This window comes from Helianthus annuus, chromosome 11 (genome assembly GCF_002127325.2).
Source record: "Helianthus annuus cultivar XRQ/B chromosome 11, HanXRQr2.0-SUNRISE, whole genome shotgun sequence".
Taxonomy (NCBI): domain Eukaryota; kingdom Viridiplantae; phylum Streptophyta; class Magnoliopsida; order Asterales; family Asteraceae; genus Helianthus; species Helianthus annuus.
In genome coordinates this window covers 174,214,444-174,232,542 of record NC_035443.2, presented here as the reverse complement: position 1 = coordinate 174,232,542, position 18,099 = coordinate 174,214,444, and the positions used below count along the sequence as shown (strand labels likewise).

At 36.0% G+C, this 18,099-nt stretch overlaps 1 protein-coding gene across 1 annotated transcript; it reads right to left on the bottom strand.

The window, feature by feature from the left end:
- Positions 1 to 5,161: 5,161 nt before the first annotated feature.
- On the bottom strand, positions 5,162 to 6,760 carry LOC110888795. The gene is made up of 2 exons (XM_022136302.1): positions 5,812 to 6,760; positions 5,162 to 5,523 (listed from the first exon to the last, which is right to left on the bottom strand). The coding sequence occupies exons 1-2, from the start codon at positions 6,758 to 6,760 to the stop codon at positions 5,162 to 5,164; spliced, it is 1,311 nt and encodes a 436-aa protein (XP_021991994.1).
- Positions 6,761 to 18,099: the final 11,339 nt, after the last annotated feature.

The following is an 18,099-nucleotide window of genomic DNA, read 5'->3' as shown; positions in this document are numbered from 1 at the left end:
TTGACTTCCTCATCCTGCAGTATGCATTTAAAATAAAGTCAACAAAACATGCTGGCGAGTATACGAGTTTGAATATAGTATAATATGTTTGAAATAGTTTAACATGCTCAAATCCACGTGACTACATGAGTTCATATTAACAGTTATACTCGTAACGATGAAATCTATGTGTTCAAACCAAAGTTTAACGCAATTAACATAGCCTAACCCTAGAAGGGTGGTAAATGAGTAACATAGAATAAACCTAACAATACCCATAATATTATGGGAGGGGCGTTTCTCAACCTTCAGCGCTGCCATTGTTAGGGGAGGCTTGCAAAGTTAATGAACACACAGTCATAAATGTTTAACAGTAGCATAACGTGATTAACATGAGTCAAATAGATTCACATGAATTGTGGATTGAGAGTGCAAAAATGTTTAACATAGTGTGTTTGATATAGAAATGCATACAGCACCCAAAATGTGATAAAATAGAAAATGGGTCATGTATACTCACCTTAGGTTGCATTGCGTTTTTCTTGGAAAAGATTAAGAATCAAGGGATTGTCCAAAAGGATGTGCACAAGAGATTTACCCTATTAATTTTGAGGATTGTTAAATATTAGGACTTTGTGGGAATTAATAAAATAATGTTTATAAAATAACATTAATATTTCTAGGGTGAAAATATTAATAATAATATGTCTTAAATGTCAAATTATATGTGAATATAATAATACTGATTTTTATATGATCTTAAATAATATTTCTGGTTTTACCAATATATTATAAATATTATTACTAAAATTCTGAATTATAAAGATTATAATTTCTAATTAAAAATTCTGATTTTATATAATAATTCTGATTTAAAAATGAAATAATAAATCTGATAATAATTCTAATTTAAATAAAATAATAAATCTGAATAAATAAAGAATAATAATTCAGATTTTAAATAATAATTTAAATAATAATTCTGAAAATTTAAAAATAAATCTGATTTATTTTGTTGTAAAAATTCTGATTATAAAAAAAACAGAAATAATAATTCTGTTATAAAATTTCAGATTTAAAAATATTACTAAATCTGTTTAATAATATTTCTGATAATATTAATATATAATAATAATAATAATAATAATAATAATAATAATAATATTAACAGAATAAAATAAAAAAAAGAATAAAAAAATAATATATATATATAAAAGGAAGAAACGAAAAAAAAATTGCCGGAAGGTTTACCGGCAGCGACGTGTTCGGTGGTGGTGCTCCGGTGGTTGACAGGTTCCCGGCGATCCTCCGGCGACGTTCCAAAGTTTCCGGCGAAGGTGTGAAGCGGTTTCGGGAGTGAAGGATTGTTCGATGTTCGTTTCGGTGATCGGATGTGAAAGGAACGAGTGCATGAGGGTTTGTCGGATTTATAAAGATGATGCAGGTAACGGTTTCGAACATGGAGGGTCGAAATCCGGTAAACCAACTCAACAGTCGGGGAAGAAGAAAGGTTTGGGCGGTTAATTTAAATTCAGCGTATTTAATGTGATGTTAAATATAATTAAATTCGGATACAGGTCGGATGTGGCATGCCCGGCCGAGCGGTAGAGACGCGTGTGTGTGAGGCGAGAGACCCGGGTTCGAACCGCACAAGGGCCGGTTCTCACCCAGGAGACCCCCTTTTTGCCATCAGTTAGTTTGACTAACTGGGTTAGCCACTAACTGAGTTTTCTAACTCGGTTAGTGCTGCCCTTTGATAAAGTTAACCCAGTTAGCTGATTTAACTGGGTTTTCACTAACTGAGTTAGTTTAAACTAACCAAACTATACAACATCACTAAAATTTCAATTTAATATATTTATTTATTTAATTTTAATTACTAATTTACTTATTTAAAATATTAATAAAATATTATAAAAATTGATTTAACCCAAGTTTTGATATTTTTACCGAATTAACGTATAATTTCCCGATTTTTGTACGGTTTAGGGTAATCTCTTGGCAATGTTGAATTTGAGAGCTGAGATTAAGATGTATTTTCACTGTTTTTACGTGTTTAACATAGTTTCAACATGTTTTTAATTGTTTTGACAATACATAGCATCCAAACACAAATATGAATAAAATAATGCACTTTCATTATGATTTCAAGTCTCGGGTAAAATTTGGGAATGAAACCAAATACCACCAAGGTACAAATTACAAAAATAGAAAGTACAAGTAGACTTGCCAAAAATGGAAAGATTTAAAATACGAGGTGTCACAGTCTCCCATACTTTAGGAGATTTCGTCCTCGAAATCTTAAGAAGAAGACTGATCGAAGAGATGTGGATACTTTGCCATCATGTCACTTTTGAGTTCCCAAGTAAACTCAGCACCACGCTTGCCTTCCCATCGTACTTTTACAATGCGAATTTTGCTGCGTCTGAGCTGCTTGGTACCTTGATCCACAATTTCAACTGGTCTTTCCACGAAATGAAGCGTATCGTTGATTTGCAAGTCGTCGACTAGGACATGAAGTCCTTCATCAGCTAGACATTTCTTGAGTACGTGAAATGTCGGATGAACGTTACTCAGTTCCTGTGGTAGATCCAGCAAATACGCTACCTTGCCAACTCGTTCGAGGATTTTGAAAGGTCCAACGTAACGAGGGGCAAGTTTACCCTTTTTACCGAATCGAACAACCCCTTTCCATGGAGATACTTTAAGTAATACTTGATCCCCAACATTGAATTCCATGGGTTTGCGCCCTTTATCTGCGTAACTCTTTTGTCGATTCCTGGCCTTGAGTAAATTGTCACGGATTTGAAGAATCTTGTCCGTGGTTTCTTGAATAAGCTCAGGACCAGTAAATTGCTTATCACCAATTTCGTGCCAACTGATTGGTGATCGACATTTTCGCCCATATAGCGCTTCAAATGGGGCCATTTGAATGCTGGAGTGATAGCTGTTATTGTACGAGAATTCAACCAGAGGCAAATGCACATCCCAACTACCACCAAAGTCAATGACACAGGATCGAAGCATATCTTCGAGAGTTTGAATGGTACGCTCAGTCTGTCCATCTGTTTGAGGATGGAAGGCTGTACTAAGATTTAAATGAGTACCCATAGCTGATTGAAAAGTTTGCCATAGGCGAGACCTGAAACGACCATCACGGTCTGAAATGATGTCACGAGGTATGCCATAACGATAGATGATTTCATCAGTATAGACTCGAGCAAGTTTTTCAACTTTGAAGTCTTCCCGAATAGGTAATAAATGGGCTGACTTGGTCAAACGATCAACGATGACCCAAATACTATCATTACCAGATGAGGTTCGAGGAAGTTTAGTTATAAAGTCCATTGCAATACTATCCCACTTCCAAACAGGAATTTCTGGTTGTTCGAGCAAACCAGAGGGACGCTGATGCTCTGCTTTAACCTTCGAGCATGTAAGACATTTTGAGACATACAAGGCTATATCATTCTTCATACCAGGCCACCAATAAGATGTTCGAAGATCATGATAGATCTTATCAGCACCAGGATGTATTGAGTATTTAGACTTATGAGCCTCGTTCATGATAAATTCACGAAGATTGTCGCGATTTGGTACCCAAATGCGATTAAGATAATATTGAAGTCCGTCTGGCTTCGTCACAAGTTGATCCATAGAGCCACCACGGATTTCGACGAGCAGACTTCCTTCGTTAGCTGACGCAAACTGTGCCTCACGAATACAATTGTGAAGGTCACTTGACAGTTGAAAACAACGCATACGATAGAAATGAGCCTTACGACTCAGGGCATCCGCTACGACATTCGCCTTTCCAGGATGGTAGCGAATCTCGCAGTCATAGTCGTTAAGTAATTCCACCCAACGACGTTGACGCATATTTAGTTCTTTTTGATTGAAGATATGTTGTAGACTTTTGTGATCAGTGTATACAACACATTTCGTACCATATAGATAGTGACGCCATATTTTTAATGCGAAGACGACAGCCCCAAGTTCAAGATCGTGAGTAGTGTAATTTTTCTCATGAATCTTTAATTGGCGAGAAGCGTATGCAATGACCTTGCCTCGTTGCATAAGGACGCAACCAAGACCACGATTTGATGCATCGCAATATACTACGAAGTCATCATTTCCGTCAGGTAGGGTTAAGATAGGAGCATTGCAAAGCATGTCCTTGAGGGTTTGAAAAGCTTCTTCCTGCTCGTGACTCCAAACGAAAGGTTTTTCCTTTTGGGTCAACATAGTGAGAGGAACAGCTATCTTAGAAAAATTCGAGATGAATCGACGGTAGTAACCCGCCAATCCTAGGAATGAACGAATTTCTGATGGGTTTTTAGGTGCAATCCAACTTTTGACAGCTTCAATTTTAGCAGGGTCGACATGAATACCTTTTTCGCTAACGACATGTCCAAGGAATTGGACTTCCTTGATCCAGAATTCACACTTTGAGAACTTTGCGTATAAACGTTCACTTCGCAAAAGTTCGAGTATGAGACGTAAATGACGCTCGTGATCGACTCGAGATTTAGAATTAATTAGAATGTCATCAACGAAGACAATTACGAATCGATCTAGATAAGGTTTGCAAACACGATTCATCAAATCCATGAACACGGCAGGCGCGTTAGTCAGACCAAAAGGCATGACCACGAACTCGTAGTGTCCATAGCGCGTTCGAAAAGCGGTTTTTGGGATATCCTCTTCGAGGACACGAAGTTGATGATAGCCAGATCGAAGATCGATCTTGGAGAAATAACTTGCGCCTTGGAGTTGATCAAAGAGGTCGTCAATGCGAGGTAGTGGATATCGATTTTTGATAGTAAGCTTGTTGAGCTCTCGATAATCGATACACATTCGAAATGAACCATCTTTCTTTTTAACGAATAGAACAGGAGCACCCCAAGGAGAGGTATTGGGTCGAATGAAACCCTTGTCAAGAAGCTCCTGGAGTTGGCTGGAAAGCTCTTGCATCTCAGATGGTGCAAGGCGATAGGGAGCTCGTGCAACAGGAGTTGCACCAGGCACAAGGTCGATACGAAAGTCAACTGACCGAGGAGGAGGAGGACCAGGTAAATCCTCAGGAAAAACTTCTGGGAAATCACGCACAACTGGAACATCGCTTACGCATTTTCCCTTGCCCTTTTCTTCCACTACGTGGGTTAAAAAGGCAAAGTACTTTTTACGTAAGTATCTGTTCGCTTGGGTGCATGACATTAGCTTTAGACTTGGAAGGTCGATCCCCATAATCATGTAGGGTATCGCCTGATGGAAGAGGCAAACGAACGTATTTTTCGAAACAGGCAATTTCAGCATGGTTCTTTCGAAGCCAATCCATGCCTACTATGATATCGAAACTACCTAACTCCATGGGTATGAGGTCAATTGAAAAGGCATGATCATTCAAAGTGAGAGTACAATTACGAAGAACATAATCGACACGAATAGACTTGCCATTGGCAACTTCGACTGGGAATGACTTAGGTAGTTTTGAGCGTGTGCATTTTAACAATGGTTCAAATTCTACAGATACAAAACATTTATCTGCACCAGTATCAAATAAAATAGAAGCATACAAATTATTAACGAGGAACGTACCGTTCACGACCTCATTGTCGTTGCGCGCTTGCTGAGCATTGATAACAAATGCACGGCCTTGTGGTGCCTTCTGCTGTAAATCTTGCCTCAATTAAGGACACTGAGGTCGTAGGTGAGTTGGATCCCCACATTTGAAACATGCCCTGACCACATTTGCTGGCTTTGAGTTTTGGGCTGTCGTTGGGTTATTGCGACAGTATGCTGCCAAATGCCCATAACGATTGCAGGAGGTACAGTGTCTACATGGGCTCGTAGTTGGGTGATGAAAGTGGCAAGTGGTGCACTTAGGGTTTGTTTCTGTGTATTGCTTCTTTTCTGGGTTTGCTGGGTTAGGTTTTGGATTTTCAACTGGTGTAACAGCGTTGCAAACTGAGGATTGGTGAGCACGTTTTTTTCCCCTATTGTTGTGGGTGATTTGGTGAGCGGGTTTTGAGGAGGATGTAGGTTTAGATGCTGCTGCGACTTGTTTATCACGAACTCGATTATTATTCAAACTTGCCGCGAGGCGGTACACATCCTCAATATTATCCAACCTAGCCGCCTCGATGGTATCACGCATCATAGGAGGCAACCCATTAATATATTTCCGAATGGTGCGTTCTGTGGTCAACACCAAATGAGGCACGATAAAACACAACTGCTTGAACCGGGTAGTGTATGCAAGGTTTTCATCCCCAACTTGTTTGAGGGTCCAGAACTCTTCTTCTAACTTCTGCTGCTCATGAGGAGGGCAGAATTCCTCCATCATAAGCTGTCTGAGCTCTTCCCAAGACAACGCGTAAGCTAGCTCATTGGATCGAATGTTTCTCTCGTTAGTCCACCAGTCTAGTGCCCTGGCTTGGAAAACACCAGTGGCACTTCGCACCTTGAGTTCCTCTGGACATTCACTATTTATGAACGTGACTTCCATGCTGTCAAACCATTCCAACATAGCTGTCACTCCATCCTTCCCAGTGAAAGTTTTGGGGTTACAGGCAGTGAAGTGTTTGTAGTTGAATGAGACTGGTTTAGGCTGTACTACGTGAGAATCGCCAGAATGATTGGGAGTGCTGGAGGCTTGAATCTCAGACACTATCTTTGGCACGATTCTGGCAATCTGATTTGCCATGAACGTCAGCATTTTCTTTTTGGAGTTAGCCTTGGATTTTCTGGGAGAGTGAGAGTACTGACGAGATGACGACATCTAGAAATTCAAAACAAGGAATGGATGAGACTTTTAATCATATTGTTTTTGTTTAGGAAAAATTGATTTCATGTATGCATCACATAACACATTGTTTTTCACATAAATTGTCAAATAGTTTCACATAGAATAACATAGTATTGCACATAGAATAACATAATGTTACACATAGAATATCATGTATAATGAAAGCAAGATAAATTTAGTTTGTTCGCGAAGGAGTAATTATTAATTGTTTTAGATTGCGATAATAACGTGATTCGTGTTCCCAAACTTGAAATGAAGAAAACGCTCAAATGTAAATCACATGATAATTGAGATAACATAAAAAAGAGATTTATCATAAAAATATGGATTGTCACGGAACGTAACATAAGACTATTCCAAAGTGAATCGAAATCCTTTTCGAATTAAGGAGACGTGCTTTGGCCTAATAGACAAATACTCTCATCGAGGAGCGACTAACGATATTTGTCCTTCCAGTTACTACACGTCCTTAATCGATTGGGAAAATCGAAACTTTGGCCAGATCGAAAATCAAGGAATGGGACTAGTTAACAAGATGCGAGTTTCACCTCTAACTTGATAACCTCGTACCCTGATGTGGTTGGTACTCATCCAAAGATGAGGGTCCACTAGAATATGAAATGGAAACTCCCATCAAGGTTTGGATGTCACTCCTAACTTGGGGGTAGATTTCGTGCAAAAATCAAATTTAAGCTGAATGAAAATCATCACCAAATATGGGAATCACCCCTGTTTTAATGAATCATTTCGATTGTGTTACATGAGTGTCTTCAAAGCTTCCATGTGTGTATTGTGTTAGCCTTAGGAAAGGCTTGTATATTAGAAGTCCAAAAGAATAGAGGGAAGCAAGGAAGAGAGAAGGAAATGTTGTCTTAAACAACAAATAAATGAGAAAGCTCCTAAACTATAGACTAGGTAAAAGTATTCCTACTTTTCCTAATTCCCTATAGTTATGACTCTGATACCAATCTGTCACACCCCAACCGATGGCGGAAACATCGGGATGAGACGAACAAATTGCTCAAAACATCATAACACTACATGTGACAATATAATTAAATTTCATTTATTAAAGTTGCAAAGTTTCATACATTGTCATAAAAGGAAATAGCAAACATTAAACATAGTTTATTTCAAAAGTGGGTTTCTAGGCCATCCTATTCATTTCTTCAAATCTTGACTTCCTCGTCCTGCAGTATGCATTTAAAATAAAGTCAACAAAACATGCTGGCGAGTATACGAGTTTGAATATAGTATAATATGTTTGAAATAATTTAACATGCTCAAATCCACGTGACTACATGAGTTCATATTAACAGTTATACTCGTAACGATGAAATCTATGTGTTCAAACCAAAGTTTAACACAACTAACATAGCCTAACCCTAGAAGGGTGGTAAATGAGTAACATAGAATAAACCTAACAATACCCATAATATTATGGGAGGGGCGTTTCTCAACCTACAGCGCTGCCATTGTTAGGGGAGGCTTGCAAAGTTAATGAACACACAGTCATAAATGTTTAACAGTAGCATAACGTGATTAACATGAGTCAAATAGATTCACATGAATTGTGGATTGAGAGTGCAAAAATGTTTAACATAGTGTGTTTGATGTAGAAATGCATACAGCACCCAAAATGTGATAAAATAGAAAATGGGTCATGTATACTCACCTTAGGTTGCGTTGCGTTTTTCTTGGAAAAGATTAAGAATCAAGGGATTGTCCAAAAGGATGTGCACAAGAGATTTACCCTATTAATTTTGAGGATTGTTAAATATTAGGACTTTGTGGGAATTAATAAAATAATGTTTATAAAATAACATTAATATTTCTAGGGTGAAAATATTAATAATAATATGTCTTAAATGTCAAATTATATGTGAATATAATAATACTGATTTTTATATGATCTTAAATAATATTTCTAGTTTTACCAATATATTATAAATATTATTACTAAAATTCTGAATTATAAAGATTATAATTTCTAATTAAAAATTCTGATTTTATATAATAATTCTGATTTAAAATGAAATAATAAATCTGATAATAATTCTAATTTAAATAAAATAATAAATCTGAATAAATAAAGAATAATAATTCAGATTTTAAATAATAATTTAAATAATAATTCTGAAAATTTAAAAATAAATCTGATTTATTTTGTTGTAAAAATTCTGATTATAAAAAAAACAGAAATAATAATTCTGTTATAAAATTTCAGATTTAAAAATATTACTAAATCTGTTTAATAATATTTCTGATAATATTAATATCTAATAATAATAATAATATTAATAATAATAATGGTAATAATAATAATAATACTAATATTAACAGAATAATATAAAAAAAAGAATAAAAAAAATAATATATATATAAAAGGAAGAAACGAAAAAAAAGTTGCCGGAAGGTTTACCGGCAGCGACGTGTTCGGCGGTGGTGCTCCGGTGGTTGACAGGTTCCCGGCGATCCTCCGGCGACGTTCCAAAGTTTCCGGCGAAGGTGTGAAGCGGTTTCGGGAGTGAAGGATTGTTCGATGTTCGTTTCGATGATCGGATGTGAAAGGAACGAGTGCATGAGGGTTTGTCGGATTTATAAAGATGATGCAGGTAACGGTTTCGAACATGGAGGGTCGAAATCCGGTAAACCAACTCAACAGTCGGGGAAGAAGAAAGGTTTGGGCGGTTAATTTAAATTCAGCGTATTTAATGTGATGTTAAATATAATTAAATTCGGATACAGGTCGGATGTGGCATGCCCGGCCGAGCGGTAGAGACGCGTGTGTGTGAGGCGAGAGACCCGGGTTCGAACCGCACAAGGGCCGGTTCTCACCCAGGAGACCCCCTTTTTGCCATCAGTTAGTTTGACTAACTGGGTTAGCCACTAACTGAGTTTTCTAACTCGGTTAGTGCTGCCCTTTGATAAAGTTAACCCAGTTAGCTGATTTAACTGGGTTTTCACTAACTGAGTTAGTTTAAACTAACCAAACTATACAACATCACTAAAATTTCAATTTAATATATTTATTTATTTAATTTTAATTACTAATTTACTTATTTAAAATATTAATAAAATATTATAAAAATTGATTTAACCCAAGTTTTGATATTTTTACCGAATTAACGTATAATTTCCTGATTTTTGTACGGTTTAGGGTAATCTCTTGGCAATGATGAATTTGAGAGCTGAGATTAAGATGTATTTTCACTGTTTTTACGTGTTTAACATAGTTTCAACATGTTTTTAATTGTTTTGACAATACATAGCATCCAAACACAAATATGAATAAAATAATGCACTTTCATTATGATTTCAAGTCTTGGGTACAATTTGGGAATGAAACCAAATACCACCAAGGTACAAATTACAAAAATAGAAAGTACAAGTAGACTTGCCAAAAATGGAAAGATTGAAAATACGAGGTGTCACAACGTCGACCGCTCTCCACAGCCACTTTAGTATATTGTGACAACATCAGTGCCATCTACCTATCTAGTAATCCGGTTCAGCATCAACGCACAAAGCACATCGAACTGGACGTTTATTTTGTGCGTGAACATGTTCAACGTGGTACCATCCGGATACTTCACACTCCTGCTCGATTGCAGATTGCTGACATCTTCACCAAAGGCTTACCTCAGGTATTAGGTATTATTCGAAGATTTTCGCTCCGGTCTCAACATTCGCCCACCTCTTGCTTCGACTGCGAGGGTGTAATAGAATATCGTTATGTAAATATAGATATAATTTGTCATTATCTTTGTAATTAATTATTCCCTAAACTAAGGGATTGTATCTTGTATTTATATTGAGGTATCAATGAAAGTAGAATTCAATTGAGCCATATCATTCTTCAGTTTTGTTTTAAATTTTGATTGATTTATTGATGGTTTCTTATGAGCTTCATGTTCATGTTCTTGAGCTTTTTACGGTTCTGAATTTGAAATCAAAAGAAGAATACAAGATATTTTAAGCTTGAAGGTTTGCGTTACAAGAATTTCACATTGTTTTACATAAATTGACAGGTGGATTAGAAGGCGATTTGAGATATATCTGATTGATGAACCAAATCTCGAGATCAAAAATGAATATGAAAATGTTAGCTGTTGAATGTTCTTTGTTCTCCTAAAGTTTCAAAAGTTGTAAAGAATACAACCATATTAATCATTTAATCGTTCTGATTTGTTTTACTTATTTCAACCAAATCAGTTCCACAAGCCATGAATCCTTATTCTTAAACTCTCTTCACTTCTGTTTTATAGTTTTTCGCTCTACTTTTTTGTTGATTCATCTTTTAAATTTTTAATTCTCAACAGATTAAAGCTTTTCAAGTAATGCTAATTACTTAGCTACGTATCTTCTTCATTGTAATTACTCGCAAAGCACCTAATGTTCCTTATGGGCAGTGCACTGGAACCAGCTGTGAAAAAAGCTATACCCAAGGTTCTTCACATATTACAATAATACACTTCACAGTTGGTCTAGTGCTAAGACTTTGCAGCGGTTGATCAGTACAAAGATGACCAAGTAAATTGGAAGAGATGTTTGGGATATATGGGACTCCTGCTGAGCAGGAGTTTAGCTAGTTTATTTTCAGTATTTAATTGCTTTAATTGTTTTAGTCTTATTAACACATTAGTTCATTAGCTGAAAATTCGTTAATATTTGATATTCGCGTCAAGTACGTGGGTGCCTTTTTATTTGATAAATAGAAAGATATAACATTGTTGTGTTAAAGAGGTGATCGAGCGCGAAAACGGAACTTGGTGGGTGTGTTAGATTTAAACTATAGGGTGAATTAAGGAAATTTGTAATTAATTGATGATATTAGAAAGAGGAAATATGTAAATATTAGTTTAAGTATTTATTAACGGTAAAATACTGATTCAATAATAGTAATTTTAACCAAAAGGAGAAAGTGAAGATTTTAAATGAGAAGAAATTACAAATTAAGAATAAAAAGATTAAAGGATATAAAGGTAATTTGAACAAATAATTTAATAAGTCTTATTTATTTTTTCTATTCAAATTAATAAACTCTAATAATTGAAAGAGTCTATCTTATAAAATAGTTTTGAGTTAATTGCCAAAATCATCCCTGAGGTTTGGACACATTTGCCATTTTCGTCCAAAATGAAGTTTTTGTATTTTGCCCCTCACGTTTGTAACTTGTTGCCATTTTCATCCAAATACCTAACAAAGTTACTTTATACCTTATTATGGGGTACTTTTGAAATTTATAAATTATAAGGGGTAACTTGTAAATTATCTTCTAGATATTTTATATCAGCCTTCTATAACATACCTTCTTCATAAAACCCATTTACACAGAGAGAAGAAAAAAACCCTAAATCTTTCCCCGTTCTTCTTCATCTCGTTTTTCATGAATCAAGACATCCTTGTATGAATTAAAAGCTGGATAATAAAATACATTTTTCCTGATTTATTAAACAACATAAAGATAAAGATTCATCAACTTGTTACACATTACATGGAGTTAAAGAAAACAAATATCACCACTCTTAAAAGTCATAACCCACAAGATTTTGCCACTTATCTTTATTGACCCCTAATATATCTCCAACAGCTGACACACCTTTATTAGCATCAACCCCTGCTACATTAAAAACTACACTTACGCACATCAGAAAGATACGTGGCGTCAAATGAAATTACATCACCAAACACGTGGTAATTATGTTTGGCTTGATCTTCACACCAAAAAATCCTCTTCAAATGATTGTCTTCATCTGTGAAGTAATCATACAAGAAATTAGGCTGAGAATGTTTTATTCATCCAAATGTCTCACAACCATATCGGCGTTGTATTCCCCTATAAGACTGTGGGGTATGGTAGGGCGGGGGTTTGGGGCATGGGTTGACACGTGGCTTGGGCGGGCTTCGCTGGGCTGATCCACATTGTAGACGGTATGGTGGGGCGGGGGTTTGGGGCGTGGGTTTGGTGGGCTTCGCTGGGCTGACTCAAATCGTGGGCTATTTACATATTTTTAAAACAACAAATTTAATTTTTTTAATATTTTTAAATAAAGAAAATTACATAAAAAATAACATAAAAAATAACCATAAATATTAAATAAAATAAGGGCTACAAAATATTCAAGAATACCTAAAGTTGGATGTTGAAATTGTTGACACCAAGCCCTCGCCAATGCAAGTTCTTCATTAACGACCCATTTTTGTTGTTTTCGTTTGACGGTTTCAAGTTCTTTCTCCACCTCTGTTTTTTTCTTATGACTTCTCTTTTTGGGAACTATTGAGGCGGAAGGACCATTGTTGGGTGGTTGAGTTTCGGGGACGGTTTCGATTTGTGAAAGGTCGATGGAGGTTGGTGAAAGGTTGATGGGCGTTTGTGTAAACGGGGTAGGTATCGAATCGTTGGTGTGTGGGAAGTTAGTAAACACATGATTCCCGAGATACGAAGCATAACTCGCTTCAAGGGGCATAGGGGAGTGTATGAAAAATGGATGAGGCATTGGACGATTGGGTGGTGGGCTAGGATTATTTTCTTGGAACCCAAACCGGTTGTTCGGGTCGTAAACACGATTATGTGGATGCATTTTCGGTTTTGTAGAATGAGAACCGAAGATGATTATAGAAGATGTGGAGTGTATTGTGGTTGAATGTGGTAAAAATAGGAATAGAAGTGTGATATTTATAGTGAAAAAATATTTTTTTTTAACATAGCTGTTGGCCAACGGCTAGTTTGCTTTGGCCATTGACAGCCCGCCATGTCACCTTGCTTCGCCCGCCCCACGCCCGACTTCAAACCCAAGCCCCAAGGGCCACGCCCCGACCCAAGCCCATCCGGGGTGGTGGCTTGGGCGTTTGCCTTTTCAGTCCCTTTTGATTGGGGACCAACGTATCAACCTTCTTGTCCTTATATACCCCAGTTCTCATATACATGTAATACTTAATATGTAATACACCTTTGGAGTTTGCCTTTTCAGTCCCTTTCCTAACTGAAAACCCACAAGCCTTGGCATACTTAACATACATTGAATAACAATCATCGAGGCTTGTGAATATCATGTCCATTATGGACTTTATTTCTTCACTAACGTCAGGAATGATAAATGGTAATCCAGTTTTGGGGAAAAACCTTTGACTCAAGGAAGCAACTTCGTCTGAGAAAACACAGTGAGGAACAAACAATTCAGAAAAACGCCAATAAAAATAGAAAATGTCTCGTAATAACATTATAGATTAAAGCACCATTAATTGAATAATAAGCATGACATAATAAACACATAATTTGAAAACACCATGATGAAAACGCCAAAATTCGCACACCAAAACTATATTGATTAACAAAAATAATGAACTAACAATACTAATGCGACGTGATAATGAAAATGCCATGAGATGAATAATTAAAAATAGTTAACAACATAAATAATTAATAAAAATAACATCATAATGAAAACTGCCATAAATAACAATAACGGATGTTTAAAAATACTACTCAATAATATTCAAAACTAATCAGGTGTAAACGCCAATGATCGTAAAAACTTAAGAAATATACTAGATCCCAAACGACAATTAAAATTAATAATGAAAACTCCAATTATCAGTTCTTACTAATTGTTTAACTACCAATGAAAATGTGAATAAACTGAATACATGAACAACGCCATTGATAAGCATACAACACATTAAGAAAATATAAATTAAAAAAACAACAATGATACAAGCATAAAAGGAACCAAACGCCATATCTGTTGTATGATTTGCTGGAACAAAAAAAGGAAACGTCATCGAATTTTACTTTGTCGGACATAATCCACGTTAGACGCCATAGATCTGAGAAAGCTTGGAAAGGAGGTAACAACTAACAGGAAATCTTTTGAGTTTTAATTCGAAACAGATTTATAACGCGTATAAGGAGGGAACATATAAAAGTACAATCATACCCCTGCATATCAATTATCGCCCCCTCCCACGTGTTGGGATAGGATTCGTTCTCACCGTTCTCACACTTTTCACCATTTTCTCCTGATCTCGTACTTATATATATATGTGTGTGTGTGTGTGTGTATATATATATATATATATCACATATTGTTTTTGTATTTGGTCCATCATGTATTATCATAGATATCATGTAAGTCAAGCATGGAGGTATGTATACCTCTTTGTATAAATTCACCAAAGCACAAAGTTTATCAACATAGTTGATAAACTTGGTTGGTCATGAATAATAATAACATAAACTAACTAGTTCATCAAGTAGCCAAGTAAGATTAACCCGGTGTTCAACACCCATCATGGTAAATTTGGAGGTGCGACGGGGTTATATTACTTTGGCTCTTGGAAGCTACTTGATGTCACTAGTTGAAAAGTGTGAACAAGTGAGATTTTGTGGAACTAATTCGGAGAGCCAAAGCTTCCAAGGTTCACACACAACTCATGCACAAGGCTTTCAACATCGAAGGTTGAAGCTTGGATGGTTGTCAATGACTTAGAACAAAATGGCAGAATTTCAATAAGATTTAAGCTTGTGTTCTTGGCGGAAATCAACCACAACACAAGACCACAACTATGAACTATGTTGGGAGCTTGGTGGGTACAAGTTTACACCAAGTTTGAGTCAAAATAACTAAGAATTAAATATATAAGTTTACAATAGAAAGGTCATAACTTTCTTGGACTTCAATGTGGTGAGGTTCCACTATAGCTTGCCAAGGCAAACTTGTGGAAACCTTTCTAGAGGTTATCCAAGAATTTTGAGAAAACAAGAAGAAGAAAATATAAAAATAGTGAGTTAGGAACTCACTTAGAACTCTTGAAGTTCACTGATGTGCTTGAATCACTTTGAGAGAAATGAGAGTTTGAGAGAGTTCAAGGTGGATGGAAAGGATTTAGAGTGAAAGGAGGCTTGTATTTATAGTCTAAAATTAGGGTTTAAGCATTTAATAAAGTTGGTTGGTGGTTAGGAGTTAAAATAAAGTTGTTTAGAAGCTTTTGATATGTGCACGTAAACTGTATGTTGTGAAGACAAGTCCCCACGTGAAGGACCTTATTTACACGAAGGAAGCTCCGTCGTGTGGTTTAATGTGACACGAATCAGAATGGTAGGGACACGAAATAGGAGGGAAGCCCTTGGGTACGCATGGCACGAAGGAGGGCGAATCCTGAAGTGCTTCGTTTGGGCTAGGGGGCGAAAGCCCCTTGCATCTGGCACGAAAGCCACAATTTTTGTGGTTTCGTGTGCGGGGGTGAGACAAGGCCACATTTATTTCATTTTATTATTAACACTATTGTTGTTGTTGTTGTTGTTGTTGTTGTATCAGTACGTAACCACATATTTAATAGTTATCAAGCACATATCAGTATTGAGTACAAGTATTTTGAATATTGGTTGCGCGTATGCATTTAAGATTGATATCATATAACCCAAGTATTGTAACATGTATAAGTATCTATAAAAATAGTATTTCATTATGATCAAAGTCTCGGATACAAGAATGAAAATAAAATACAAACACGGTACAATTACAGTTTCCAAAAAGTAGAAAATACGATCTCACTTTCTAAATAAGGAAAGTAAAAAAATGCGAAGCGTTACATATAGTTTTTTGTTTTGCTACTTTTTTTGGGGATGAGGGGGTGTTTAAGTACTTGGGGTTTATGCGTAACAAATTGATATAGATATTCACAATTAACACAGCGAAAGTCTTGGGAGTATAAAAATAATTAATACAAATTACAATTGTCCGAAAGTTCAAAAATAATATACAGACCAAAGTGTATAAAAGATCCACAGGCGGATCGGATAACAAATGGTTATATAAAAGACTACTAGGCTTCTTGCATGGAGTTGCAAAGTCCACTAAGCAACTATCGGGAAGCTTCCAGCCTATTTACGTTCTTTGCAATCTGCGCTTAGTTTTTTGAAGATACGTCTGTTTTCACCGTTAAATACAAATAACCGACACATTTTGAAAATATTTCAAGATCATTTTACATACTATTTGGTATATCAATTTTCATAAATAACGTGGGACAAACTATATCTCTTGTTATCAGTATTACTACATGCTTGTCAATACATATGGGGCCCAGAACTAAAATCCGAGACATGATTAACCGACACACCACTTTAAACCCTTTAAAAAGGATAAACCCATAAAAGAGTAAGAAACATATTTTATTATAGCATTAGCATCTGTCGGGTGTAAGCCTACACCACGTGCTTAGGTCGTGGCCATTTGCAATTAATTGGGCCGAGGATATATAGGACATGGTCGCATTAACCCCCAATGTTTAAATTATCAAGCAATACGAATTAAAACGGGTTATACGGATTTTGGACACAAAGGTCATTGATCCTCTACTCGACCAAGCGGTAATAATTTACCGTATCCTAAGCCCGTATCAGGAAAATATGTTAAGAGTATTTACCTGGCTTAAATCTTAACAATCCAAAGATAAATATAAGCACATCTGTTCTAAACAAAACAACTAACAAGGTCGCAATTTACTAGACGCCCTTAGTCTGGAATTAATGGAATAATGATCAGTTAGAAAGTTAACGGGTCTTATTCAAGTCATAAGACTTGGACCGGTTAACTATAATAAAAACGGTACGGTTCGCTAGATTAAGCGGTGACCGAATAGAATGTGGTTTGAACCCTCACAAGTTCTGTAACACCCCAAAAACGGGTTTGGAAATCAAACCACGTTAATAGTGAAAATGAGTAAAATACTGTTAGTGGTAAAAATTAACCCGGTAAAAATTAGGATTTAAATAAATAAACTTGATATTAATTAAAAGAAGGATAAATACTTTGAGAAAAACAAAGTATGTAAAAGGCCCGAGTTAACGGGACTTAAAATAAAACGGGTTATGACTTCCCGAACCCATTAAGTTACCTAGGAATAACTAACCTAGTTAATAAGAGGGAATGTTACTAGAAATAAGTAGGTTATAGCCTAATTAATAACAAACAATTAAAACTAAACTTGAGGGGCCAAGATTGTAACAAAGGAAACTTAATAATTATAAACAAAAAAAAAACACACACAACACACACATGGTGTGTGTGTGGAGATCGACCAGGAGAGAGAGAGCTCCCATGGAGCAAACCCTAGTTCATCACAAATTCACCAAATTGGAGCTCAAATCAACCCCAAATCAATGCATGAACACATATAAATGAACACCAAGTCAAGGGGATCGTAAGGTATGTCAAATTTTGTAATTTGGTGATGTATAGAAATTATGATGAACACTCATAATCAAAATTCGGTGATGAATGTTGAATGTATGAGTGATATATGTG

Excerpts from the sequence above, each read along its gene's own strand:
- LOC110888795 (XM_022136302.1), bottom strand. The coding sequence starts at position 6,760 with ATGTCGTCATCTCGTCAGTACTCTCACTCTCCCAGAAAATCCAAGGCT. Across the intron at positions 5,524-5,811 it reads TACGAGCCCATGTAGACACT|ATAAATGTTTTGTATCTGTA; the intron begins GTACCTCCTGCA and ends ATACTGGTGCAG.